The sequence below is a fragment of the Eptesicus fuscus genome, chromosome 13, assembly GCF_027574615.1.
Source record: "Eptesicus fuscus isolate TK198812 chromosome 13, DD_ASM_mEF_20220401, whole genome shotgun sequence".
Lineage (NCBI taxonomy): Eukaryota > Metazoa > Chordata > Mammalia > Chiroptera > Vespertilionidae > Eptesicus > Eptesicus fuscus.
Window position 1 is genome coordinate 897,448 of NC_072485.1, and position 27,695 is coordinate 925,142.

The 27,695-nt window shown below is 63.0% G+C and overlaps 1 protein-coding gene across 3 annotated transcripts; it reads left to right on the forward strand.

Annotated features, from left to right (window-relative positions):
• On the forward strand, window positions 1–27,299 carry USP2 (ubiquitin specific peptidase 2). Of its 3 annotated transcripts, none has more exons than XM_008150072.3 (13): window positions 1–85; window positions 8,030–8,847; window positions 22,255–22,305; window positions 22,642–22,765; window positions 23,190–23,301; window positions 23,392–23,502; window positions 23,675–23,739; window positions 23,825–23,928; window positions 24,011–24,091; window positions 24,191–24,269; window positions 24,470–24,577; window positions 24,970–25,090; window positions 25,527–27,299. In XM_008150072.3, exons 2-13 carry the CDS (start codon window positions 8,071–8,073, stop codon window positions 25,612–25,614), a joined length of 1,821 nt encoding a protein of 606 aa, XP_008148294.1. In that variant the 5' UTR covers window positions 1–85; window positions 8,030–8,070; the 3' UTR covers window positions 25,615–27,299. The 3 variants fall into 3 exon arrangements, with proteins under 3 accessions (XP_008148294.1, XP_054581299.1, XP_054581298.1); XM_054725324.1 differs by having other exon boundaries at window positions 7–85; window positions 8,030–8,142; XM_054725323.1 differs by lacking the exons at window positions 1–85; window positions 8,030–8,847 and adding an exon at window positions 18,058–18,364.
• Window positions 27,300–27,695: the final 396 nt, after the last annotated feature.

Consider the following 27,695-nt stretch of genomic DNA (forward strand, 5'->3'; position numbering starts at 1 on the left):
CTGCCCGCGCTCGGACCCGCCGGGGGGCACGCGCGGCCCCATGCTTGCGCCCGGCTCGGCGCGGTCACCCTCGGAGGAGACGCAGGTACGTGCCCCCTGCCGGGGAGGCCGGGGGCGGTCGGTGCTCGGAGGCTCAGAGAGCGGAGCATCGGAGACCGCCCGCGCGAAGCGGGCACTGGAGACGTAGAGCGGGTGCCAGTCGCGCGGAGGACGCCGCCGTGGGTGCCAGCCGTGGGCGGGGGCCGCGCTGGCAGCCCGGGCGCCAGGGGCGCCGTCTGCGTGCTGATCCGAGGTTCTCCGGAAACGCGCTCCGGCGGGTCGGGGGCCCCGTGCCCCGTGCCCCGTGGTGTGTGGCCCGAGATCCGCCTGGACACTGACAGTACCTCCTCGCGTGGGCGCGCAGCTCACTCCCTCCTCCCTGTACAGCTCCCGGGAGCGGGGCTGCCTCTGGCCAATGTGCCAAGGGGAGTCGGGGGTCGGGAGGGCAGCAGTGAAGTGATGGAGGGGTGTCCCACCCTCACGACCAGAAAGCGGCATCTGAAATTCTCACCCATCCCGAAACAGAAGCGGGGGCGGGGGGGTGCTCCAGGGGGCAGGTAACAGCCCAGGGGATCCCTGGCCAACCCGTTCTAGCTGGTCTCTGAGGACTGACCACCCACTTCCCACCTGGCTGCTTCCAGGATGCGGCTGAGCCCCGGGGCGTGGCTCAGGGGTTGAGCATCGACCTATGAACCAGGAGGTCAGGGTTCGACTCCGGTCAGGGCACAGGCGCAGGTTGTGGGCTCCATCCCCAGTGTGGGACGTGCAGGAGGCAGCCGATCCATGATTCTCTCTTATTGTTGATGTTTCTCTCTCTCCCTCCCTCTACCTTGCTCTGAAATCAGTAAAAATATAAATTGGGCTGAGTTGGAGACTGGGGTGATGATCACCTCCCCAGGCATGGGCATGTGAAGGTCCCCCAAGTGGGACCCCGTACAGTGGAGGGCAGGAGAGCTGGCTGAGCTGAGGGTGGGCACCCGCACTCCTTTGATGCTACAGATGCTGCCCAACGAGTAGTCACCAGGCCTGGAATGAGGGCCGGGCCAGGGCGTCCCCCGAAGCGCATCATCAGGGCTCGAGCTGAGTCAGGGCCTCGGCCAAGACAGGGTGAGGCACAGCCTGGGACTCCCAGTCCATAGGCAGAGCCTTCGAGAAACAGACCGAGAGCCAGGCCAAGAGGTGAAGAACCCTGCTCCTTCCGCCCGGGACCCTGCCCTGCCCAGCTCCGCGGCCTGGACACCGAGCGCTCGGCAGGTAGAGTGAGCCACCTCGGAGCCCCCGCTCCTGCTGTGCTTTTCTAGGCGAAGGAGGAAGGCGCCCAGGGGCCAGGCCTCCTCCGGTGGGTGGGCTGGAGGGCTGGGAGCAGGGCAGGCCGCGTTTGCCCTGGCCAGTTACAGGACAGACCAGCTCGGGGCATGGGGGCCGTCTCCTACGGCAGGGCAGGCGCTCCGAGGGCCAGCACAGAGGCCCTGTTCTCCCTGAGGAGTTCCACCTGGGAGGTGCTACTGAAAAGACCACCACTAACTGTACCCGTCATGGAAGTACTCAATGTAATAATAATGACCGCTTCCTGAACTCTTACTACGTGCCAGGATATTGGCATACGCTTTATCTAACCCTCACAACTGGGGGATAGGGCATTATTATGATGACTATTAGCCCTAGCCGGTTTGGCTCAGTGGATAGAGCCTCAGACTGAAGGTTCCCAGGATAAATTCCAGGCAAGGGCATATATCTCAGCTGCAGGCTCCTCCCCGGCCCTGGTCAGGGCTCATGCAGGAGGCAACCAATCGATGTGTCTCTCTCACATCGATGTTTCTCTCTCTCTCTGTCTCTCCCTCTCCCTTCCACTCTCTCTAAAAATCAATGGGAAAAATATCCTCGGGTGAGGAGTAACAACAGCAACAAGAAATACTACCACTAACTATAATGATAAGTGGAAGCATTCAATATAATAATAATAATTACATTAGGAGGCTGGGGTGCATGTCCCCAACCAAGCCTTGGGCCAGGGGACACGCGGGAGCTTGGCTGCCGGAGAAGGGGGCCTCCCGGCTCACCTCGCTGCCAGTCTGTGCCGGGCTCGGGTCCTGCCAGGACATTGACGTGTTTTACTTAACCCTCACAACTGGGAGGTGTCGTGTGTTATGCTGACTACGATTAAATGACTGAGGTTCCGACAGCCTACGCGACTTGCCCTCTGTCTCAGAGCCGCTGGAAGGGGAGGAAGGGACTGGGCGGCCGTCTGGGAGCTCGCTGTAAAAGGGTTTGGGCTGAAAGTCTGGGCGCTGGTCTCTTCTGCCTCTCGCTGTCTGTGCCCTTGAACAAGGGGCTGTCACCTTGAGGTCTTCATCTCAGAAGCAAGGGCCGGCGTTGTGCTGCTTCCTTGTCTCTAAGTCTGTGACTGGCACCTGCTTCTGTTTGCATCCATTCCATCCCCATCCCACTGTCCTCCTTCCAGTTGTTCCACCTGGAATTCCCCTTCAGTTCCAGTTCAAAGTGTCCCCCATTCAGAGAGTCCTCTTGGGACTCCTGGCCTGACCCGGCCCATCAGGACAGCCCCTTTAGGGAAGGCCTGTCGCTGCCCCTTTAATTCCCCCTGGGCTTGGAACACAGTGAGTGGAGCTAGCTGCCATGGCTGTGAGGTCAGATAAGATGCTATATATATCAGTCAGTAACCTGAGCAGGATTACCAGCCCAGAGGCGTGCTCCAGCCGCCAGGGCTCACCACGGCGCTCCGGCCCAGCCAGGAAGGAGAAGCCCCGGATCCTGCCCATTGCCCCCAACACAGGTTAGTAGCTGCCCCTTTAATATCTGAGCTTCACAGGGACGCTGGACTGTTTGGGGAACAGTGGAGTGACGGCTCACCAGGCCTGGTGGTGCTGTGGGCAAGACCAGAGGCTGGAGGTCAAGGACTAGACAGGATGGGGTCCTGGAGGGGAGAGAGAGAGCCTCGACCAGGGAGGAGGCCCGGGAGAGCAGAGCGCCCACAGAGGCGGCTGGAGGGAACTTCAGGATTTCAGTTCTCTCTGGGGGCCCATTTCCAGTGCCTTTTCTTAGCCCTGTAAGATGCCTACCCTCTCCCAACCCCAAGTCAAAGAATTACCCAATGGGAATACTCCCCTGGGCCCACCCACTTCTTTTCAGCCAGTCGGGATTCTTGCTGTCATCTTCAATCTCTTTATTTTACCTCTTCTCCCGCCCCTCTCCCAATCCTTGGGCACCTACTGGGAGCCAGAAAGACAGAAATGGCCCCAAATTCCCTTCCGTGACCCCTGGCCTGTAAAACCATCAGGCACTCCCGGTGGCCCCTGGCTGCTCCCACTCAGCTAGAGCTGCCAGGCCAGGCTGGGAGGAGCGGCCGCCGAGGCTCGGGGCCCTGAGAAGGCCCACAGGTCTCCTGGGGGATGTGAGCACAGGTCTCCACGCCCAAGCCTCCACTCTACCTGCGTCTCCACACCCGTCGCGACATCCTGAGATTCCCACGTCCCGCGTGTGCCCGCCAGTGCCTGGACGCAGAGAGGGAGGTCAGGGGGGAGGTGAAGGGAGACGGGGCCCCTCTCTCGGCCACTTGGCCTTGCGGGTCAGCACACCAGCAGCGCCTCCTGCCCTCACCAGTGGCCGTGGGAAACTCTGACGGTCCTGCTGGGCCCGGGTGGCTGGTTCTCATGCACCTGCCCTGGCCACCTGGCGGGGGCGAGCCTGGGTCCTGTGGAGGCCTGGCTTGGGGACCAGCCATGGGCTTTCCTTCTGGGCAGCGAAACGGCCACGGGAGCTGGCATGCCTGCACCCCAGAGAGCAGGGCATCTGGGCAGAGCGGGGCGGGAAGCTGTGGGACGTGGGCTGTTCCTAGTCCCCTACCTGGATGCCAGGAGTGCCTGGGATTCCTGGGGAGCGAGTCCTCCCCTGGCCTGGCAGGTTCGGGAACCTTGCACGTGAGCAACAGGAAATGACAGTGACTGATTGCGAGGGGCTGGCTGCCCCTGGGGGATTGGTTTCATCCGAACCCCTGACTCATCCGGATCCGGTCGCTGCCTTGGGGAGTGAGCCAGTGACAGCAAGGTGGGAGGCTGGAGCATGTCCCTGACCAGGCCTTGGGCCGAGGGCCGGCAGGGCCAGCCCGGGGCCGGGCCACACGCGGGCTTTGGCTGCTGGGAAGGAGGCCTCCGGAGGGCCCACCTCCCGTCTGCTGCCGTCGCATCGCAGCGGGCGGCTCGGGTTGCACCTGACCGTGCTCACACCCCGCGGAGGCCGCCTCGGCCTTGCTGTGGCCTGACAGTGACACCCGGAGGCCCCGCCCTCGCCCTGCCCCAAGGGTCCCCCACCCTGGGCCAGCTCAGGGAGAGCATAGGGTAGGGTGAAGTGGGGGCCAAGGTCAGGGCGGCTGTGAGAGGCAGAATGCAGATCCCACCAGCTCTGCCCCTCCTCCCAGTGAGACCTGGGAACCCAGCGGCAAAGGGCCGTTCACAGCACCTGCTCCAGCGGGCGGAGCCGGGCCGCACCGGCTCCAGTCTCAGGGAGTTTTAAGCTTTAACGACTTCGGGAACACGAGTGCTGGTTTAAGTGCTCCATTCTTTATATTTCTTATCTATTTGTTTATAAATTTTTGAATAAAATATTTTAAATTTCAAGTTAATGTAAAAAATTAAATCTTCAAATGATGTTTGTGGCATTTATTCATCATCATTATTATTATTCTTTTAGAGAGAGAGGAAGGGAGAGAGGAAGGGAAGAGGAAGGGAGAGAGAGGAAGGGAGAGAGGAACATGGATGTGAGAGAAACGATGATGAGGGAGAATCACAGAGCACTGCCCCTGCACTCCCCCCGGGGCCGAGCCCAGACGTGCCCTGACCAGGATCAAACCAGTGACTTTCCGGTGCATCGGACAACACCCAACCAACTGAGTCAGGCGGCCAGAGCAAGGCACTTATTCTTCCAAAAGAATTAAAGCTTAACGCCGCGCTAAGATCTGGGGGACACGCTGCAGATACTTAGAAGAGCCGGGCGGGCGTGGGCTGAGGCCGGCGTGGGGGCTGCGGGTGCTGGCTCACCTGTGCGCCCAGGGGCCGCGTGCTCTGCTCAGAGGAGTGTTGCTGCCCCTCCCGAGAGGGGGGACGGCCGAGTGCGGAGACTGGAGCGAGCAGGAGAGAGAGGGCTCTGTGGTGATGGCGATGGCGGAGGAGGAGCCTGGCAGGACTGCCCTCCTGTCCCAGGTGGCCGGCACTTGGGAGGCGCCTTCTGGAGCCACATGCCTGTGCTTGCCAGCTGGGCACACAGGGGCAGGAGCCAGGCAGCGGGACCCCCCACTGGGCAGGGACGGGGAGGGGTTGCCCCAGCCAATCAGCATGTCTCCCGCTGCCCCTTGGAAAGGCCATTCTGTTCAGGCTGTTCCTGTGGCAACGAGCCTCCGCGTAGCCCTGTGAGTGCCAGTCCTGCCCCTGGCTTGTGTGGCAAGGATACCACCAGGGCCTGGCCTGGTCTCCCACCCGCGGTGTGGGATGCAGCCTCCGGGGTCGGCCCTGCCAGGTAATGCTGGGAGGAGGGGGCCCCACCCTAACCTGTCTGCTCCCCTGGGAGGTACTAGCACTCTTCTCAAGAGTGAGACAGCGGGGCGGGCGGGGCGGGACGGGGCAGGGGAGGTGGATAGGCACGCTGCAGGCCTGGGCCCCAACAGGGACCCTCGCCCAGACGCGGGGACTGTGAGCCAGAGCTCAGCTTCCGAACGGCTGTGTGTGGGAGCAGGAACCCACCCCCCGGCCCCGGGGCAGCTTCCAGGGGTGGGATGCCTGCCAGTTGCTTGCCCGATGGGAGCAGGCGGGAAAGCAGGGATTCGGGAGCCCCTCTGGGACTCTGAGGCCAGGAGGCGTGGTCTGCCTCCAGCCCCGACTCTCCCCAGGGCTGCTCATCAGCTGTCCGTCTGTCCGTCTGTCCCTGTCCAGGCTGCGCCTAGCTTGGCTGCAGTCCTTCTGCACCGTCAGCGGCCAGGAGAGGCCAAGAGCTGGGCGCTGCACGGCGTGGGGGAGGGAGACGGCCCTGGCCGGAGGCGGGAAGCTGGGAGAGGCAGGTCGTATCTGATTGGCAGCTCGGTGTCCCGGAGCCCAGCTCCGGAGACCTGGAGTTTCTTTGACTGTGAATTATTGATGGCGTTCTCATCAATAGTGAAACAGCCCAACCGGACTGGGCCCCGGCCCGGCCCCAGCCCTAGGCCCAGCCCCCGGGCCTCTGTCTGTTCCTCCCCAGCCTCCCTCAGCTTTCACACTCTTCCTTCTCTGCACCCCAGAAAGTTAAGTCGATGCGAGGAAAGCTCATGGTTTCCCCAGCCCTGGTCTCCAGCCCTTAGATGTTTTGTTTGGGGCCCCTGTGAACATTGCCATCTGTGGGTCCCCCCTGCACTGACCCCAAGCCTGGCACAGACCGAGCTTCTAGTGCCCTCTGCCAAGCCCTCGGCATGTGGGGCTTGGCACCAGCTCCTCTCTGCCCTGATGGGCTGAGCTACAGGCCTGGCAAGCTGCGGGCTGCCTCCTAAGCGGCCACATTGCTGCTGCTGCCTCCTCAGCAGCCAACCCCGAGGAGGGGGTACAGGTCACTGGGGCTGCAGGGAACCCGAGTGCTCAAGGCGGAGGTCAGAAGCCACCATAAGCGGGAGGGACCCAGCCCTGCCTTAACTTATTCCAGGCTCAGCAAGGGTGGGGCCGGGGGGGGGGGCGGGGAGATAATAGCTGTCCTGTGGAGGGCTTTCCCTGTCAGTATCTCCCTGACCTCCTCAGGACAGCCCTGTGAGGTAGGGATGATGGCAATGATGTTATACTCGCTTTGCAGGTGAGAACATTGGGGCTCAGAGGGGTGAAATGACGAGGGCAAATTCACCCATCTAGTCCATCACAGGGCAAGGCCTGCACACGCTACTCCGAGGGTCCCGGTGGCTCTCCCCCCGCCCCAAGGGCCCCCGATGGCCCTCAGGAAAGGGGCCTGATCCCACCTGCTGCTCTCTCCAAAGCCTCTGTGCCCTCCAGCTCCACTGTAGATAAAGCCTGCGCTTTGGGGATGCGGAAGGGACTCTGGGGGTCCCGAGTGAGCCTGCGTTTGGTGGGAGGGGTGAATCAAGGTCATGTGTAAAGAGCACTGGGCTGGAAACCTGCGAGGCCTGGGTTCCCACCCTGGCTCTGCTGGCCTGTGTTCCTTCACCAGATCCCCCAGCGTGAGCGCCTGGGCAGCCGGGGCGTCAGCCTCCAGGGGCACGGCCTCCTCGCCAGGAGCAGCTGGGCGTGGCCCTGGCAGGGACTCCTGGAGGCCACGGTGCCCTGATCCACTTAGAGCAGGAGACTCAGCTCAGGGCAGCCGGTGTGTCAGGGAAGGGCTGGGGATGGAGTGTGGAGACCAAGGTCAAGCACCCTCCCAGCCACCTGCTCACTCCTCCCCTCCCCCACCCCCTGTTGCTCCCTCTCATGAGCCTGCTTTTCCTCACCAGGAATCTGATCCAAGGATCCTCTGGTCTTTCCGGCTCGGACAGTCTAATTCCAGACTCCCACTCACTCCCCCATGAGTCAGACAGGAGTGGGATGGGCCTAACTCGGCTGTCCAGGCCCTCTGTCCCGAGGGCGAGAGCCCAGGCGGAGCGACGGGCCTGGGCTGGGTGGTTGTGTGTGGCTGGAGGCTGCGGGGAGAGGGCAGTTCCTGCTGGCATGTTGGCGTGTGAGGGGGGCACTCAGGGACGCCACGAGGTGCTGAGACTGACTGCCCTGGTGGTTCATCAAAGCCAGTCCCCTCTGTGCTCTCCCTGAAGTGTGAATGGCTGCGTGTGTGCAGACCTGCGTGCCCACATGTGTGTGCACCGGGCAGAGGCATGTTGCTCAGTGGCGGGCCAGCCTCTTGGGGAAAGGGACCGTGTGGTCCCTAGTTGAGATCCAGGGTTCGGAGGTGGAGGATGGGGGAGCAGGAATGCTGGGAGCCGACCCCCGGGGCCCTCTGATGATCTTTCCTTGTCTTCCAGCCCATGAGGCTCCCGGTCCCCACGGAGCACAGCCCTGAAGGATGTCCCAGCTCTCCTCCACGCTGAAGCGCTACACGGACTCGGCCCGCTACGCAGACACCCCTCACGCCAAGGCAGGCTATGGCTCCTACACTCCCTCCTCCTACGGTGCCACCCTGGCTGCCTCCTTCCTGGAGAAGGAGAAGCGGGGTTTCAAGCCGGGCCCCCCAGCCAGCTTCCTCGCCCGGCCCAGTACCTACGGCCCTTCCTCCATCCTGGACTACGACAGGGGCCGCCCCCTGCTGAGACCAGAGGTCCTCGGAGGCGGTAAAAAGTCAGAGAGCCAGGCGCGAGGCCTCGAGCGGCCAGTAGGGAGTGGACTCAGCGGGGGCAGCGGGTTCCCGTATGGAGTGACCAGTAGCTCCCTCGGCTACCTGCCCATGAGTGCCCGCAGCCAGGGGCTGCCCCTGACGCAGAAGAAGTCCAGCAGTCAGCTCGACCTGGCCAGGGACTTCTCCAGTCTGCGGGCCTCGGAGAGCTATCGCCTGGACCCTGGGCCCCTGGGCCGCAGCCCCGGGCTGGCCCGCACCCGTCGGGAGCTGTGTGCCCTGCAGGGCCTCTACCAGGCGGCCAGCCGCTCGGAGTACCTGGCCGACTACCTGGAGAACTACGGGCGCAAGGGCAGCACCCCTCAGCTGCCTGCCCAGGCCCCTCCCTCGCGAGTCCCTGAAGTCCTCAGCCCCACCTACCGACCCAGCGGCCGGTACACTCTGTGGGAGAAGGGGAAGGGCCTGGCCCCCGGGTCCAGCCGCAGCAGCTCCCCAGGGCGGGACACCATGGTGAGTTTGCCCCCGGGGAACCCAGGGAGGGGCTGGGGAGGGGCCCCTGATGGGGAAGAGCCAGGCTGCAGGAAGGATTTCCGCTGCTGACGATCCAGGCAGAGGGCTTCTCCCCAAGCCTCCTGGCCAGCCCCTGCTCCCGCATCCCTGGTGGGGACCAGCCAGGCATGGCCGGTGCCCCGATGGCTCCGGCCCTGCTCCGAGGCTTCCCGTTTCCCCGGGAAACCCACTGAGGACCTGTGCACATGAGGACAGTCCAGCAGTGCTCCCGGAAATACTCAGAGACCCCCACATACTCCACGGATCTTACCCGGCGGGCCAGGGCCCCGTGCAGGCCCCGCCCCCTCCTGTGCGCTGCTGAGGCCCCAGACCACCTGGTCCCTGTGGTGAGAGGCCTCTGCACGGCAGTCTCTCCTGCTCGGGCTCTCTCCCAGCCCGGAGGCCACTTAGCAGGTGGCCTGGTCACTGGGTGAGGGATCTCCACTGACGGACACCAGCTGGCTCAGGGCCAGGCGCCTGGACAGCCGTCCATCTCCTGTGTCTTCAGAGACATTTTTGTCTCTGGCTTTGGACAAGCTGATGCCTCTGATTCCACCCTCCCTGGCCCGGGTGGACGGGCTCTCCCGGAGACTGAGTGAGGGCTGGCGGCGGCTCCCTCCCATCTAATCCCTGAACACTCCTTCCTTGGGGCACAGACTTCGCTCGGTCTTGTCTGTGGTCGTTGGTAACCTATTAAGTGGCAAGTTTCTATCTGGGGATGAGAAAGAAATGATGCCTCTAGACCCCTCAGCGTGTACCTAGAGCAGCACAGAACTCAGCTAGCCTGCTGAGTGCATGGATAGAGGGTGAGTGAGTGGATGAGTGGACAGATGGATGGGTGGGTGGGTGGGTAGATGGTTGGATGGATGGATGGATGGATGGATGGATGGATGGATGGATGGATAGGTGGGTGGATAGGTGGATGGATGGATGGTTGGATGGATGGATGAGTGGATGGGTAGATGGGTGGGTGGGTGGGTGGGTGGGTAGATGGATGGATGGATGGATGGATGGATAGGTGGGTGGGTGGATAGATGGATGGATGGATGGATGGATGGCTAGATGGGTAGATGGATGCAGAGGTTGATGGATGGATGGATGGATGGATGGATGGATGGATGGATGGGGGATGGATGGATGGATGGGTAGATGGGTGGGTGGGTGGGTGGATGGATGGGTAGATGGGTGGGTGGGTGGATGGATGGGTAGATGGGTGGGTGGGTGGATGGATGGGTAGATGGGTGGGTGGGTGGGTGGATGGATGGATGGATGGATGGATGGATGGATGGATGAGTGGATGGATGGAGGGATGCATAGATGGATGGATGGATGGATGGATGGATGGGTAGATGGGTGGGTGGGTGGATGGATGGGTAGATGGGTGGGTGGGTGGATGGATGGGTAGATGGGTGGGTGGATGGATGGATGGGTAGATGGGTGGGTGGGTGGATGGATGGGTAGATGGGTGGGTGGATGGATGGGGATGGATGGATGGATGGATGGATGGATGAGTGGATGGATGGAGGGATGCATAGATGGATGGATGGGTGGGTAGGTGGGTGGGTGAACAGATGGACAGGCTAGCATAAAGGAAGGAGAGTTAGGTGTTGTGTCTCCTTTATGTGCTCTGCCCATACTCCTAGGACGTGTGCCTTCTTTTACACTGTCGCTGTCTCACAGTAAGAAATGCTGGAGTTGTTTTAAAATCTGATCCGCTGCCTCAGTCCTACCCGGTTAGAACTTTCTGCCGGGTTGTTTTGGTTCATTAGGTGGGAGACCACAGTCCTGTCCCCACCAAAACATAGTGCTTGGGGTTTGGGGACTTTTTTACAGTGATGAGAAGGGACTTCTGTCATGTGGTTTCTAGTGTACGAAATACTGTCTGCTGTGTTCTGTATTTTTGTATTTTTTTACTAACTTATGGAAAGTTGTCAGTAAAGCCTTGGTCAGAGGATGGATTTTAAAAAAAGATTGCTTCAAGTTCAAAAACCAAAAGAGAAATGCTGCTGAGCGGGCTTGTCCGATGAATGGAGCAAGAGTGCAGCTCAGGGCGGGGCTTCGGGCCACAGACCCCGAAGCGTGGGAGCACTAACGGTCTGGAGAGGACAGCTTTGCTAACCTGGCTAGAGAGTCTTGGCCCGGGAGGCGTCTGAAGGGCCAAGGGAGAGCCAGAAGCTGGTACCGCCGGGCGGGTGGCTGCGCTGGGGGTGGAAGGAGTGGGACAGGGCAGAGCTGCCGAGGAGACAGGTGTGAGCTCTCAGAGGAACAGCTGCTGGGGTGGGAGTGTGTCTCACCCCCATGGGCATGGCTGGCACTGCCCATCTCATCTCAGGGGTGACTAGAACACGGCCCTCCGTGGAGGGGCCCAGGTCCTAGAGGCTGCTGAGGGGCCACCTCACTTTGCTCCGAAGAGCAGGGTTTCTGTGGTACCCAGGGCTCCTCCACGTGGGCCCACAGACTTCCCACCTCAGAACCACCTGCAGGGCTCACCTGGCCCCACCCAGGTCCCCTGAATTTAAGCCTCTAGGCTGGCGCTCAGCTCTTCAGCCCCTGTAGGCACCGGAGCCTGAGGCCCGGCACTGCCTCTCCAGGAGGAAGGACAGCCCCTCAGCCCCATCGGGAGGGAGCAGCATCTCCTGCTCTGGGGTGAGAACACTGGGCTCCGCCTCCTTCCCACACAGCACATCCCCAACCTCCCGGGAGTCCGTGCCCTCCCTCCATCCCAAGCAGACACCAGGCCCCCTCACCAGGCCAGGCTGAGGGAAGTGCTGAGAGAGGGCCTCAGGGGAGTGGCCAGTTGCCCTGGGGCACACTTAGGCACCCCAATAGCCCTCCTTGCTCCAGAACACCTTACAGCCCACGAGCAATGCCAGCCATGCCCTGCCACCGAGCCAGTGCCCACGCGGAGCTCAAGGAGATGCTGCAGCAGAGAGCGGTGTGTGAGGCTGGCTCGCCCCTCTCCTCGCTGCTCAGCCTGCACTTTGCTGAGATGAGAACAACCGCGTCAGGGAGCCCGGGCCGCTTTCTAAACCCGTTTCCGTGCGCATCTGCCCTGACCTCCCTTCCAGCCACACAAGTGCGGGCGCTCAGGCCCCTAGCGGTGTGGCCCCCAGCGGTGCGGCCCCCAGCGGTGTGGCCCCCAGCGGTGTGGCCCCCAGCGGTGCGGCCCCCAGCGGTGCGGCCCCCAGCGGTGCGGCCCCCAGCGGTGCGGCCCGGAGAAACGCCTCACCTCTGCGCCTGTCTCCTCGTCACAGGTTGTCCATCATGACTAATCGCAGGCTGTGTAGGGAAGGGCCTGGCGTGTAGCGGGTGTGCAAGGACGTGCACCCCTCACACCCTCACACCCTCGGGGGCACGAGCTGTGTGAGCTGGTGCCTGCCCCAGGGCATTCACATTTAACTGAGGGGTAAGTTCTCTCTTATTTAATCTTTTTATTGATTGCAGAGAGGAAGAGAGAAGGAGAGAGAGAGAATCATCAATGATGAAAGAGAATCATAGACCTGCACACCCCTCGACTGGGGATGGAGCCCGCAACCCGGGCATGTGCCGTGACCGGGAATCGAACCCTGACCTCCTGGTCATAGGTCAGCGCTCAACCCCTGAGCCACACCAGCTCGGTTGGGCGGGAAATAAGTTCTTAAAATAGTTGCAATAGGATGCAGCCCTCGTTGTTTTCAGGTGTCATAGGGGGTGGGCGAGGGCGAGGGCGAGGGCGTGGCCAGGATGGGCTGCGCTGCCGGAAGCAGCATTTGCCTCTTTACCTGACACCCCTCACCTGAGCTCTGCTCCCTCATCCATAAAAGGGGCGGCCACACCGCCCACCCGCCTCACAGGGATGCCACAGGGCTGGTGTGGAGGGATGTGAAGCCACTGCGATGTCGGGGAGTCCCTGTCAACTTCGGGGGGGAGGGACAGGAAGGGGCATCTGGCAGCTCCCCAGAGAGGGGTAAGGGGGCAGGGCCCAGGGCAGCCGGCTTCCCGCAGCTGGCTTTCTGCAGGGAGGTCAGAAGGTCAGAAGCAGGCCGGCCAGGGCACCGAAGCTCTAACCAGACCCCCTCCCGCCGGCCAACATGAACTTGGAATATCACAGACTCAACTGGGCACAGTAAGGACGGGGTGGGGGTGGGGGGCATGAATGACCCCCTCCTGCTGCCTAAGCACCAACCAGATGCCAGTCCACGGGGTATCGCTCAGCCTAGGACAGTGAGGGCTGCCCAGGCTCCACCTTCTGTTTAAAACTCAGACACATTGGAGAGGGAGGATGTGATGGCTTAAAAAACTGGTATTATTTTTTAAAGAAGAAAAAGTTTTCACTACCCCCAGGGGGCGCTCTACACCAGGTGGCCTGGCCCTGCAGAGCCGCTGGAGCCCAAGTACCCAACCTGGTCTGCCCCCCTCCCCCCTCCCCGGCCCACGGCTCCTGTCCCTGGGCCCAAGGACACGCTGTTCCCGCTGAGCCCTGCCAGGGCTGCTTTTACCCCCCAATCCGTCCTAATCCTCCTCCTCCCCACCCCGCCAACTGCTCCCTCCGCTCTGGCCTTCTGCCTTCAGCCTCAGCCCTGCCTGCTCCCTGCCCTGCCCTACCCGGCCACGCTCTCCGGTCCCCAGGAAGAGCAGGCGGGGGGGGGGGGGGGGGGGGGGGGCGGGGATGGGGGGGGGGCGGAGCCAGGCCCTCCAGAACAGTCACCGGGCCAGGCACCTGCTGTTCCGCAGAGCAGGGCCCGAGGCTGGGATCCTGGCCCGCTTGTCTCCCCTGCTCCCGTGCCCTCTGCCCTGGACCTGCCGCTAGAGCCAAAGGTCTGGGCCCTGACGCACCTGGGCCCGTGTCCTAGGGCCTGTTTGCCCCGGGCTGCCCACTCATCTCTTGAAGCTCCGGGTCCCAGCTGTTGGGTGGCAGGCAGATTATATAAGCTGAGGTCATGTGATTTGTCTCTCGTGGGACTTTGGACCTGACTGCTGCCTGCAGGGCAGGGGGGGAGCGTCCTCCACAGGCACCGGTTCGGGAGACGGGGACCACCCGGGCTCCTGAGGGAGGGTGTGACCCCCTCGCCCCCCCCCACCTCCTTGCTGTTCCGGGCTCGCTATGCCGCAGCCTGCCGTCCTATTTGTGCACCTTGGCTGCCTGAGACCCCGGGCCTGTCCTCACCCTGTCGGCCGCCCTGAGGGGCTGGACTCCCTGAGGCTTGAGTGTGCGCTGACAGCATGGGGAGGTCACCGGAGGGGACCCTGAGCCAGAGGGGCCAGGGCCAGCTGTGGAGAAAGGGCAGGCGGCTCGTGGCTTGTGGTCAGCCTGCAGGACACCGCGGGCTTCTTCCCGGAAGGCCAGCTGTGGGCTGTGGCCTGGCGGGGGCCTGTGCGGCCTTGCCCAGCTGTGTCCGAGTCAGTGCCCAGCCCCATCCTCCCTCACCCCAGCCCAGGAGTTGCCGTGGTGTTGGGTGGAGCTCGGCCAGGCACCCCTCCCTGGAGGCGCCACTCCACTGGCCAAGGGCTGTAGAAATGAACGTCAGGTTCAGGGCCCAGCGCCGTACAGGGAACCTGCACCCACTGACCTCGATGGAGACATAAAAGTGGTGCCCTAGACCAGTGGTCGGCAAACTGCGGCTCGTGAGCCACATGTGGCTCGCAAGCCGCGGTTTGCCACTCTGTTGACTAATGAGTTTGCCGACCACTGCGCTAGACAGAGGTACAAGCCAGAGAGGGAGGTGTGTGGGCCTCCGGGATCTGGCTGGTTCCGGCCAGGCGGCCTGAGGCTCCAAGGCGGAGCTGGTGGCCTCCGGGATGTGAGTGACCCGGGAAGCAGAGCTTCCCACTGGCTTTCCCTTCCGAGGGCACGTGTGACTAACAGCCCCGCCCCCACAAGGACCCGGAACCCCCCAACCAGTCAGCCACCGGCTGCCCGGGGCAGGCGGCGAGAGCAGCAGCTGCGTGCGGGAGCCGGCGCTGGCCTCGGCATTGCCTGGGCCTGAGCAGTGCTTCCAAAGCCTGGCCCGGCTGCCCACCGAGGCCTGCGGAGCCGGCCGCACTCAGTCTTCATGTACATTTATATTTATCTCTTCTGACGGCCGCCTCCTGCACACCCACACTGGGGGATCGAGCCCACAACCCGGGCATGTGCCCCGACCGGGAATTGAACCGTGACCTCCTGGTTCATAGGTCGACTCTCAACCACGGAGCCACGCTGGCGGGCGCACACTCAGTCTTGCTGTCACAGAGCTACCTCTGACTTTATTCACGTTCCATACGGCAGGGAGTGTTCGACGGGAGGACATCACTGTGCTCCCCCAGAGGCAGGAGGCCAGAGCCAGATTCAGGCCCAGAGACTAGTCCTCTCTCAGGACCCGCGGGGAATCCGTTCCAGGATGCCCCTCCCAATACCAAACCCCAGACGCGCAGCCTCTTACGTAATGGCGTCGTGCTCGCACGGGACCTCTACATGGAGGCTGCGGCAGAACGGGCCCTACATCGCTCCACTCACGGGACCCAGCGTAGCGCCCTGAACATTGCAAATTCAAGCTGTGCTTTTTGAAACTTTCTGACATTTTTTTAAAAAAACTTTAAACTTGAGGTTAGTTGAGTCCGTGGGTGTGAAACCCACAGATACAGGAGGCTGGCTGTATATCCTTTACCTCTTCCACTTCCAGAAATGGCCCTGGCCCTGGCTGGTGTTGTTCAGTGGTTAGAGCGTCATCCTGGGCACCAAAGGATCTTGGGTTCCATTCCTGATCTGTTGGGGCACGTGCCTGAGGCAAAGGATCAGTGTTCCCCCCCCCCCTCTCTCTCTCTCTCTGTTTCTCTCCCCCTCTCCCTCCTCTCTCCCTTCCTCTCCCTCTAGAATTAGTGAGAAACATGTCCTCAGGGAGGGTTAAGAAGTGGCACTGCAGAGAGAGGGTCTCCAGGGGGCGTGGCCAGTCGAGGAATGAGCCACAGTTGTCTGTTGGTGTGCAGACCTGCTTAGCTAGATGACTGTGAATTCTCTCCCCTCCTCCGAGCCTTCTCAGGGGCTCCCAGGTGAAGGTTTCCCACCTGTCACCTCCCCCAGCCCAGCCTCGCCTACCACCCTCTGCCCCCAGGGGAGGGGAGGAGCGTCTGGCAGGAGGCAGGGCCGTCCTGGGTGGAGCAGGCACAGCGCTGGCTGCGGTCAGAGGGAGGCAGCCTGCTCCAGAGGGGAGTGCCTGCTGGGAACTGCCCCTGCAGCCCCCGATTCCCATGCAAACTCAGACCCACCCCACCAGCAGAGGCTCGGGGACTCCCAGGATGCCCTGCAGAGCCTGGCCTGGCCCCTTGAGGAAATGAGAGCACCGTTTACTAAGAACCCACAACCCTGTCCTTGAGGCGCTTTCAGTGCTGGCACCGTCACCCACAATCAGACCGTCCCCCGGAGTCTAAGAGACACCACCGCAAAGATAGATACATCAGGGTAAACTAACAGCGCAGACCGGATGCCAGCAGACTGCGGTGCCGTTGCGGGGGCTCAGAGCTGGGTGGGGAGTCCATCAGGGAGGCTTTGGGGCAAGCAAGCCTTCTTTAATTTATAGGGAGGCAATTAGCCCCCCGGGAAGGCCAGGCCACCGTCCTGTCGTGAGAGCATGAGTTTTGCTGCAGGACAGGCCAGGCTTCAAAGCCGCAGGCTGACAGGTATTAGCTTTGCGGTCATGGCAAGGCATCCGGCTCTCAGGGCTCAGGGCCTCGTCTGTGAAGCAGAGGCCGTCGTCACTGCGCATTGTGTTATGACGGACGTCGCCTGCGATCGTTTAGCTAAAGCATTAGCCAGCGCCTGGCCTTCGGGAAGCACGCAATAGTAGGTGGGTTTGTTGCGACGGGAGAGAAGGCAGGTGCTGGGGCAGAGAAAGGAGAGCAGGCTGGTGGTGACCGTGCGGGGGGGGGGGGGCAGGGGGCACGGACAGAGCTCCACAGACAGGGCCGCCCCAGGCTCCGGGCCAGAGGGAGAGCCGGGAGGAGGCTTGCGTCTCAGGGCAGAGATGCAACGTGGTCACACGCCAGCTAGGTCGCTGCAGGCCGCCGAGGGCTGTGGTTAAAAAGCAGGTGCGCACAGAAAAGGGCCCCTGGGGGAGCTGAGAGACTGGAGACCACCCTCTGAACGCCGGCCCCCTCTTTTATCACCAAGTGGAAGCTCTGCAGGTCCCGCCTCCTGCCGGCCCCCCCCCCCCCCCCCCATCCATTGGCATGAAACTGCCGTTTTGGGGGTGGCCTAGGGCGTGTGTCATGCACGCGGCCCTCCCGGCTTTAATCCTGTGTGCAGGGTCGTGTGCGTGTGCGACCGGCCTGCGGGAGGAGCGGCGCCCCGCTGGCCTCCGAGTACTGGAGATGCTAAAAATACCGGCTAAAAATAGCCCCCCGCCCGGGCCAGGCTGTCTGAGCAGATCCCGGCGTCCGATAGGTAAGGGGGCGGAGCTCCGGAGAACGCCAGACCGCTGACCTTCCAGCGCCGCCACCCTGGGGTCAGCGTGGTACCCTCACTCCCACGCTAGCTGGGCACCCCCACACACACCACTGTGTCACTTTACCCACCTCCAAAGAACAAATCAGAAGTTGAGATTCTGGGAGCTCGGGAGTTGAGTAATGGCGTCGAAGAGCCCAGAAAAGGCTCTCACCGTCCGGACCGCACAGGGAGGGGGCATCGCCTCTCGGCTGGGCCAAGCTAGGGTGGAGGGAGGCGGGGCCTTGCAACTCGGCCCCTGACCTGGGCTCACGGCCTCACAGACTGGGTGCTGGGCTCCAAGAGGGCATGAGCGCCCACTCTCCCCCCCTCCCCGTGCTGTGCAAACGTTTGTGTGAGCGCATTTCCTCGGGAAGACACTCCGGACGCCATGGGCGCTCGCAGCGATCTGCACCCGCCCCAGTGCAGGCCTTGGCCGCCCCAGGGGAGCTCTCCGCTGACTGCGTTTGGGGCCGTGTTCTCTGCGGGCCTCAAGGACAGTTTTGCCGGGTCCCATCCCCAGGCCGGTGCGGGGCTCCGCGCCCCATCCTGCTCTCCCCGGGGTGCAGGTCTCCGCAGGGAGGGGGGCGCGGGGCGGGGCGGGGGACGCGGAGCGCGGGGGGAGGCGGGACGCGCTCCGCCCGGCGCTGACGTCGGTCCGGCCGCGGGAGCCACCAGTGGGCTGGGCGCGGGCCGGGCTCGGCGCGCGCGGGGCGGTTGGCGTTGGCGGCGCGCGCCCGGAGGTTGGGGCAGGAGCGCGCGGGCGGCGCCGCAGCGGTTACCGACGGGCGGCGGACGGGTCGGGGCGGCCCCGCCGGCCTGGGCGTCGGGCTGTGGGACCGCGCGGTGCCCCCCGCGCCCCTCTGGCCCCCGTGAGGCGCGGGCGGAGCCAGCATGCGCACCTCTTACACCGTGACGCTGCCTGAGGGGCCCCCCGCCGCCCCCTTCCCCGCCCTCGCCAAGGAGCTGCGGCCGCGCTCCCCGCTCTCCCCGTCGCTGCTGCTCTCCACCTTCGTGGGGCTCCTGCTCAACAAAGCCAAGGTACGGCTGCTTCCGGGGACCCCGCGCAGGGCCCGTTTCCGCCTCCCCCCGGGCGCCCACCTCCCCTCCCGGCGTCCCCGCGCGACCCCGCCAGGACGGATTCCGCCCGCCCCCGCCTCCTTCCCCAGCCCCCGGGCCAGGAATGCCCCCGCCCCAGGTGATCCCACGCCTCCTGGCAGCCCCCTCCGCTTCCTGAGGGCCGGGCCCTGACTCCCCGGTGGCCGGGCAGGCACCTGTGGGGGCAGGTCGGACAGGTGCAGGAATGCGTAACCTTGACTGTTCTTGGCCTGCGAGGGCCCTGCTGGCCGGCTCACTGGTCTCCTCCGGGGCGACGACTCTGAGGCCAAAAGGGGGCCAGAAAGGCTGGTCGGAAAGCGCCCCCAGTCCCCCCCCCCCCCGCCACACACACACACACACACACGCACACACACACGCACACACACGCTGATCCCAACGGGCGGCTCCCGCAGGCTTGGGAAGGGGAGGTGCAGGCCCTGTTCTTCCCGGGCTGCTCAGCGGGCACTGGGCCCTCAGGGAGGCAGGCACCAGAGAAGCTGGGGGTAAAGGCTGGGCACTGCCTACTTGGGGAGAAGAAGGGTCAGAGCCTGGCAGGTCTTACGTAACAGGCAGCCGCCCCAGGCAGCCGCCCGCGGTGCGCCCGCTGCCCCTCCAGGGCCACCTGGGCTCCCAGGACTCGGGCGGACCCCCGGGCCGCCGACCCGCGGAGCTCGGGGAGTGAGCAGGAAAGCCCTTCACGGGGTCTTGAGGGTGAAGACAAGCCTCGAGCTGCCTTCCTTCATGGTCCCTGTGCCCAGCTCTTGCTCCCGCGCCCCCGCTCCATCGCTGGAGGGCGAATCGGGCCTGTGTCCTGACCTTCTGGAACAGTGGCCGCTACTGTCAAACTAGGTTTGCCGATGGCCAGTGGGGCGTTCCTGATCCAGACTCTGCACGTGAGCTCCCGCGTGCCCGCGTCCCGCCCGGAGTCCTCTCCTGGGGCCAGGCCGCTGGGCAGGGGCTCCCGGCTCCTGCAGGTCAGCTGCCAGCGCGGTGTTTCCCGGGAGAGGGGTCCCTCCGGGACCTCGTGTGTGTCTGTGGGTGGAAAGTGCCGCCTTCCCTGGGCTCCCGGGCCTGTTGGCGGCAGAGGGTGTCTGGCTGGGCACACAGCAGGCGCCTGGCTGCAGCCTGGACCCGGGGCCGCCCGACTCATGCCTCCCTCTGCCCTCACCCCAGCGCCGCTGTTCACCGCCTTTACACAGAGCCCTTAGAAACTGGCATGTGGTTTTGAATTCAGAAAATTTTTTTTATTGTTTCAAAAATATATATTTTTTACTCATTTTAGGGAGAAAGGGAGAGGGAGAAAGAGAGAGAAACATCAGTGATGAGAGAGAATCTTGGATCAGCTGCCTCCTGCACGCCCCACACTGGGGATTGAGCCCACAACCCGGGCATGTGTCCTGACCAAAATCGAACCGTGACCTCCTGGTTCATAGGTCAACATTCAACCACTGAGCCACACCAGCCAGGCTGAACTCAGGAATTTAGAGAAAGGCACAGCACCTCCCCCCATATCCCACCCTCTCCCCCCAAAAAACACCAAGAGTCCTCGCAGTGCCTTAAAGGGACTTCTCCCCGTGCACCAGGCGTCAGCAGGACCAGTTCCTCAAGAACAGTCACTGGGCCTGGCTGGTGTTGCTCAGGGGACAGAGCGTCAGCCTGCGGACTGAAGGTCCCGGGTTCGATTCCAGGCAGGGCACACGCCTGGGTTGCGGGCTCAATCCCCAGTGGGGGCGTGCAGGAGGCAGCCATCAATGATTCTCTCTCATCACTGATGTCTCTCTCTCCCTCTCCCTGCCTCTCTGACATCAGTAAAAATTAAAAAAGGAAGAGTCACTGGGCGATGCCAGGCTCTTCCTGCCCTCCCTCCGCCGGGCGATGCCTCACGAGGAAGCCCCCCGGGTCCTGCTGCCGCCGTCCCTGTCCGAGTGACCGCCTTCTCAGCGGAGGGCCACCTGGTGGCCGTGGCAGGGTCGCCAGGGTAGCGTGGCTTTGCTTCGGCGGCCTGTTTGGGCAGGTGTGGGCTGGGGTGCAGGGGGAGAGCTAACAGAGCTCTGCCCACAGCAGTGTGAGCGTGGCCGTCCGCACCGCGGGCCTCAGGCCGAGCTCAGGTGCGCCAGGCGGGGGCAGCGGTGTAGTTGGGCCCAGGACGACCCGACAAGGCCGGTGCGGCCTCTGTCCAGGGGACGCTTTCCGTGGTGGGTCTCTTCGGAACCTCGGGGTTCAGACAGTCAGAGATGCTGTGTCTGGGGCCGTAGACAGCTCGTCCCGGCCGACGTCTTCACGAATGCTTGCCCCTTCTGCTGCCAAGGGCTTTTCTCTCGAGGCCGCGGCCGCCTCCCCTCCGGGCCTGTCCTCCCTGCCTCTTAGTTAGGCCTGACAGCTGGCGGGGCACTCTCCCTGTGGCTCAGCACGTCCCTCCCGGGAAAAGCCCTCCTCCAGCCCCCGCCCCTCCCCCGGAGGTGACAACCTCGTGGGCTTTGGGCTGTCGGCACAGGGCATGACTTATTTTATTTGTTTCTTATTAATTCTCACCCAAGGATATGCTTTGAGAGGGAAGGGGCGGGAGGGAGGGAGGGAGCAGTTGTCACCCACACGCAAGGACTGAACCACAACCTGGCTGTGTGCCCTGGCTGAGAATCGAGCCCACGGCCTCCTGGTGAACGGGAAGACGCCCCACCAGCGGAGCGGAGCAGCCAGGGCCGCTGAGTTATTCTGGGCTCCTGTTCGGTCAGGGTGAGCTGGGTGAGCATGCCCCAGCCAGGGCTGCTCCGGAGTTGCCTGCCCCCCACTCTGAGGGGGTGGGGGGCAGGCTCATCTGCAGACGGCTGCTTTAACCTTCGGAGCCTGAAGGTTTTCTGGTTCCTTGGAGGCAGGGCCAGAACTAGCCATGGACCTGGACACACCGTGCGCAGAGCCCTCCCCGCACCTGTTCTCTCTGACCTCACCACCTCACAAGGGCAAGGGCAAGAGCAAGAGCGGCCCCTGCAGGCAGCTGCGTGCCTCTGCGGCCGCAACCTGCCAGCACAAGGCCGCCTGGGGCTGCTGGGATGTGGAACCGGAGCCAGGCAGGAAGGTCCTCCCAGGGCACCCGCTGAGCCCCCTGGAGAGCATCTGCCGTCTCTGGCCGTTCATAGTAGCAGGCCGACTTGATATCGCCCCCCCCCCCCCCCGCCTTCCCCCTAGACCTACGTTCAGGTCCGATGTTTTCTCATTGAGCTTTTCCTGCGGTGCCTAATGACAGCTGCTTTCGGCGCCTGGGACAGATCTCTGAGCCAGTGTCTGGATTGGAGAACTGAAGTTTCTTGTAACCAGGACTCAAATATGTCCCCAAATATATGAATTCTTACTCTCCAGTTCAACCTCCAGCCTCCAGGATGGCAGAGAATGGAGAGTAACGTAAGCCCTGGCCGGTGTGGTTCAGTGGATAGAGCGTCAGCCTGTGGACTGAAGGGTCCCAGGTGTGATTCCGGTCAAGGGCACATGCCCGGATTGCAGGCTCCATCCCCAGTGGGGGGGCGTGCAGGAGGCAGCTGATCAATGATTCTCTCTCATCATCAGTGTTCTTCTTTCTCTCTCTCCCTCTCTGAACTCAGTAAAAAGCTTTTCCTTTTAAAAGAGTCCCTTTAAGATGGGGGGCAGGTAAAGAAAGCAAAGCCCTGAAGGTATTGCTGTGCACTGAAAAGGGCAGGCGTTCCCAAGCCTCTCGCCTACGAGGTGTGTGACTGACGCCGAAGAGAGCACACATGTGGCCGGTGCTCCCGGCCGGAGAGCGGGAGAGAGCCCGCGCGGCCGCCCCTCTGCCTCTGCCTCATGCGCCTGCTCATTGCTTGCAGAACTCTAAGAGCGCCCAGGGTCTGGCTGGCCTGCGCAACCTTGGGAACACGGTGAGTTCTCAGCCCGTCTTCTCTGGGGCCACCCTGCTCTCCCGGCTGGGACCACCTGCCCAGAGTCCCCTCCGGGCCCCGCGGACCCCCTGCCCACAGCTGGAGGCGCTTCCCTGGGCCTTTCTCCCCCGGGACCGCTGCCGCCCCCCGCCCACTCTGTCTGGCGCCCACACCCTTTTATACCCCCTCTGGGCAGTCACCGGTGGATCTGCCTCACTCCGCCCCTTTCACTGGAGGGAGGGAGGGTCGCTCCCGCTCCGGGGTGGGTGACGCTGAGGGCCTCGGGCGGGTGCGTGGGTGCCGCAGGGCCACCCCTCTGACTCGCCTTTCCCGCAGTGCTTCATGAACGCCATCCTGCAGTGCCTGAGCAACACGCGTGAGCTGAGGGACTACTGCCTGCAGCGGCTCTACCTGCGGGACCTGAGCCACAGCAGCCACGCGCACACGGCCCTCATGGAAGGTGGGCCCGTCCGCACAGCCCCGCTTCCCCGCACGCCTTTTCCGCTCCACTGCGGCTGCACTAGGAGCTGTGTTTTCTTTCCTTTTTTAAAAAAATATATATTTGTATTGATTTCAGAGAAGAAGGGAGAGGGAAAGAGAAAGAGAAACAGCAGTGATGAGAGAGAATCATGGATCAGCTGCCTCCTGCGCACCCCCACTGGGGATCGAGCCCACAACCCGGGCATGTGCCCTTGATCGGAATCGAACCTGGGACCTTCCGTCCTCAGGCCGACGCTCTACCCACCGAGCCGCACGGCCAGGGCTGGTGGTTGTTTTTCCTGCGCACCTCTCCTGTCTCCCTCCGGCTCCTCCTCGCCGGGAGCCTGGTTTCAGAGCTGCTTATAGAGAATGCCTCACCCGTCCTCCCCCTCTCCTCCCGGCAGAGTTTGCCAAGCTAATCCAGGCCATGTGGACTTCGCCTCTCAGTGACGTGGTGAGCCCCTCAGAGTTCAAGACCCAGATCCAGAGATACGCCCCGCGCTTCGTGGGCTATAAGTAAGGGCCTTGCCAACAGGTTCCCCCCCCCGGAGGGCGGGGCAGCTGCTGGGCCAGGAGGGCTTGCTCACTCTCTGTTCTGGGGCTCAGTCAGCAGGATGCTCAGGAGTTCCTCCGCTTCCTTCTGGATGGGCTGCACAATGAGGTAAACCGAGTCACAGTGAGGCCTAAGTCCACCCCTGAGAACCTCGATCACCTTCCGTAAGTAAGAGGAGGAACGTGGGGAGCAAAACTGGATGGACTTGAGGTGTTTGCCTACGTCCTCAGGGGCAGTGACGAGAAGAAGTTTGAATATTAAGGATAAGATTGATAGACCCTACACGTGTCATGGTTTGACCTCTGACCCCGTTGCCTTCCCCTCTCTGGTCCCCAGTGATGACGAGAAAGGGCGGCAGATGTGGAGGAAATACCTGGAGCGGGAAGACAGTCGGATCGGGGGTGAGTGCGGGGGCCCTGCCCGTGTCCTGGGACCCGGGAGGAGGCGTGAGAGGAGCTGCGCCCGCTCACCCGTGTGTCCCCCCAGATCTCTTTGTGGGGCAGCTGAAGAGCTCCCTGACGTGCACAGACTGCGGCTACTGCTCCACGGTCTTCGACCCCTTCTGGGACCTCTCGCTGCCCATTGCGAAGGTAGGCGCCCGACCCACTTGTGACACTCTCACCCGACCCTTTGGTGCCGTTGACCTCTGACCTGTACCTTTGCCCCTGCCAGCGGGGTTATCCCGAGGTGACCTTAATGGACTGCATGAGGCTCTTCACCAAAGAGGACGTGCTCGATGGCGACGAGAAGCCTGTAAGTGGCCTCCCGGGAGGCACCGCCCCGCCCCGTCCGCGTCCGGGAGACTCGGTCACCGGCCGGCCGGCTCAGCGCCTCTCGCTCTTGTGCCCCCAGACGTGCTGCCGCTGCCGCGCCCGGAGGCGGTGCCTGAAAAAGTTCTCCATCCAGAGGTTCCCCAAGGTCCTGGTGCTCCGTATCCTTAGGACCGTGCGTCCGCGGGCCCGGCTCGGAGGCCGATGGCCGGGCCCAGCGCAGGCCGCAGGGGCAGAGGGGGCTCGAGGGCCTTGCTTCTCGTGTTTGCTCTTCTGTCCCGGAGGGTGCCCGCGTCGGGACCCGGCCCGTTATTCCACTCTGTGCTTGCACCCTGTCTGTCCTTGACGCGCTTCCTACCAGATCTGAAACGGTTCTCCGAGTCCAGGGTGCGGACCAGCAAGCTCACAACGTTTGTGAACTTCCCGCTGAGGGACCTGGACTTGAGAGAATTTGCTTCAGAAAACACCAGTGAGTGTTTCTCTAATTAAATATTTTTTTTATTGATTTCAGAGAGGAAGGAAGAGGGAGAGAGAGATAGACACATCAAAGGTGAGAGAGAATCATTGATCAGCTGCCTCCTGCACGGCCCTACAGGGGAGCAAGCCCGCAACCCGGACCTGTGCCCTGACCGGGAACACAGCGGTGACCTCCCGGTTCATAGGTCGATGCTCACCCCTGAGCCGCGCCGGGAGGGCGGTATTTGTCACAGGGAGGGAGGGAGGGACAGGGCACAGGTGCCTACGATGCAGATGGGAAGTCAGGAGGAGGGGAAGCTGCTAGAAAGGGAGTTTGAAACTGGGAAGCAAGGCAGGCGGGGGCGGGAGTGCCCGGGGGCTCGCAGACCCGTGCTTCTTCCCCAGACCACGCTGTTTACAACCTGTACGCCGTGTCCAATCACTCCGGAACCACCATGGGCGGCCACTACACCGCGTACTGCCGCAGCCCGGCCACCGGCGAGTGGCACACGTTCAATGACTCCAGGTGAGACAGACCTGCACCCAGACAGCCCACCGCTGTCAGACCCTGCCCTTGCCCGTCTGCTTGGCTTCCACCTTGACTGACAGAAAAGTCAGAGCCAGAGCCCTAGCTGGTGTGGCTCAGTGGATAGAGCATCAGCCCATGGACTGAAGGGTCCCGGGCTCGATCCCCAGTGTGGGGCGTGCAGGGGGCAGCCCATTGATGATTCTCTCTCATCATTGATGTTTCTCTCTCTCCCTCTCCCTTCCTCTCTGAAATCAGTAAAAATACATTTTTTTAAAAATTAAACAAAATACAAAGTCCGAGCCAGGAAGCCAGGTGGCATGTCTGCTGCCCGTTTGAAGACTAGAAGGCTGCAAACGAGGGTGGCGCTGGGTGGGTCCCAGAGAGTAGGGCCACCCCGCAGCCCCCCCAGGCCGCTGACCCCCTCTCTCCGCAGTGTCACCCCCATGTCCTCCGGCCAAGTGCGCACCAGCGACGCCTACCTGCTCTTCTACGAGCTGGCCAGCCCGCCCTCCCGCATGTAGCGGCAGAGCTACGCCCCTCTCCCTGCCCGAGGCGGCCCCATGCCCTACGTGTTTTTTTTTTAAAAAAACAAGCAAACCTGACAAATGAGAGAAAAATAAAGTAAGTAAAGCTGCGGAGCAGGAGTGGCTGCGGCCGGGCGGGCTGGAGCCCACGCCGCAGCGAAGGCCAGCAGGACCGGAGACCAGGCGGGCAGGGCCCTCGGCTCCTCCCGTCTGCAGCTTTAAGCTTCCGGGTTTTCCCGCGTGAAATCAACAGCAGTGGCGCGTGTGAGAGGACCCTCTGCTGCCCACTCCTCCCGAGAGGGCGGCGCCCGGAGCCGGCATGGGTCCACCTCCGCCGGACCCCGCGCACGTCCGGAAACAGGAGACCCCCAGGAGCCAGGAGCCCGCTCAGCGCTGCCAAGTCCTGGGACGGACCGGGCACGTCTTGGAAGAAGAGCTGTTGTTGGCTTTCAAAAGCCCGATTTTTGTGACGGCCCTCACTCAAGTTCTCCGCCCGGAGGCGCCTCGGCTCCCCTCTGCCCGCGGAGACGCCGTGGTTTCCTGTCTCTTCAGACACGTTTCCTAAGCTCCTTGGTAGGCGTCCAGGCCCAGCACCGCCCGGAGGCCTGGGATTAACGAGTTTTGGTTTTTAGGGTTTTTGTTGTTTTCTTTCTTTCTTTCTTTTTTTAATGTTTTGGATGGAATCTAATTGCCTCTTAAGAATTGTGCCTTATAGCATTTGGGGACCAGGGGGTGGCTGTCCCTCCCTGAACTACCCCACAGCCACTTCCCTTGGCCCCACTCCATGTCCGGACTGACTGGGGAGCTGGGGCCGTGCCCTTCGCCCCGGCTGGCTGGCATCGCAGTGAGATGGAGGAGAAGGTGGGCGAGAGGCTGTCCCTTACGATGTAGTGTATCAGGTGCCCCTGCCCGCTCCTCCCGCCCAGCCCTGGCGCTCCCGGCTGTTTGAAGGTCAGCACAGGGCCTGTCCCTCGAGCTCCCCTCACCTTTAATTTATTCCCTCTTAACCTGCCTTTCTCCCTGACCTCCGCCCGCCCCGCCCCCCCTGCCTTCTCAGAGCCTCCTCACCGAGTTCTCAGGGATGCCCGCCCCCTCCCCGGGCACAGTGTCCAGGCCTGCCCGAGGTGGTGCCCAGGGTGCTGAGATGCCTTGCCTCCACCCGTGGTGTTTCCCGGCGGCTGGGTTTGCCCTGAGCCGTCGGGCGCACTTCTGTGCTGTCCCGGGAGTCCGGCTGCTCCGCGCCAGCAGGGAGCTTCCCGCACCGCTCAGTGGCCCGGCTGTGCCGTGGAGCCGGCAGCTTCCCGGTGCTCCCAGGAGGAGGCATCGGGGAAAGACACCCACTTCCACGTCGCTGGCCTGACACTCTTCTCTAGGGAGGCCCTGTGCGCCTGAGCCGCGGGCGCGGACAGCGTTCACGGTGTGAGCAGGAGGGGCGCTGCGTGCCCGGGGCCTGGCCCAGACAAAGCCCGCCTGCGGGACCCCGCGGTCTGTGCCGCGGTCGTGAGTGGGAGGCCGTGGTCTCGGGGAGCCCGGGCGGGTCAGTGACCAAATGCTCTGCTGCTCCGGCCGGAGCCGCGTCCGTCCCGGGGGCTCGCCCGCTTGGCCCGTAAGCTTTCTGTAAGCGCGTTCCGAGCTGTTCCCCGGACTGGCTGATAAACGTACTCGCTGACATTTCAATGCCACGCTTGTTTACATGTCTTTATTCTTCTGAGCAAAACATGCCGGGCGAGGTGTCACGTCACCATTTCCGAGCTCCTCAGCACGGTCTCCGGAAGAGGCCCCTCCACGGCCTCGGCTCCTCGCGCCTGAGGGCGGGCACACCTGACGGGCATTTCTCTTTTTCTTTGTAAATACATGTTTTTATTTACTTTTACAGAGAGGGGAAGGCAGAGGGGGGGAGAGGAACATCCATGAGAGAGAAACAGCCCCCCGCACACCCCACACGGGATCGCGCCCACAGCCCGGCCTGTGCCCTGACCGGGATGCGGGCCAGAGACCTCCTGGTTCCCAGGTCGCCGCACCGCGGCGTCACCGCGGCGTGGGCACTGGCGCTTCGCTGGCCGCGGGACGTGCGGTCT

Excerpts from the sequence above, each read along its gene's own strand:
- USP2 (XM_008150072.3), top strand. The coding sequence starts at position 8,071 with ATGTCCCAGCTCTCCTCCACGCTGAAGCGCTACACGGACTCGGCCCGC. Across the intron at positions 24,270-24,469 it reads CCCCAAGGTCCTGGTGCTCC|ATCTGAAACGGTTCTCCGAG; the intron begins GTATCCTTAGGA and ends GCTTCCTACCAG. Across the intron at positions 24,578-24,969 it reads ATTTGCTTCAGAAAACACCA|ACCACGCTGTTTACAACCTG; the intron begins GTGAGTGTTTCT and ends CTTCTTCCCCAG.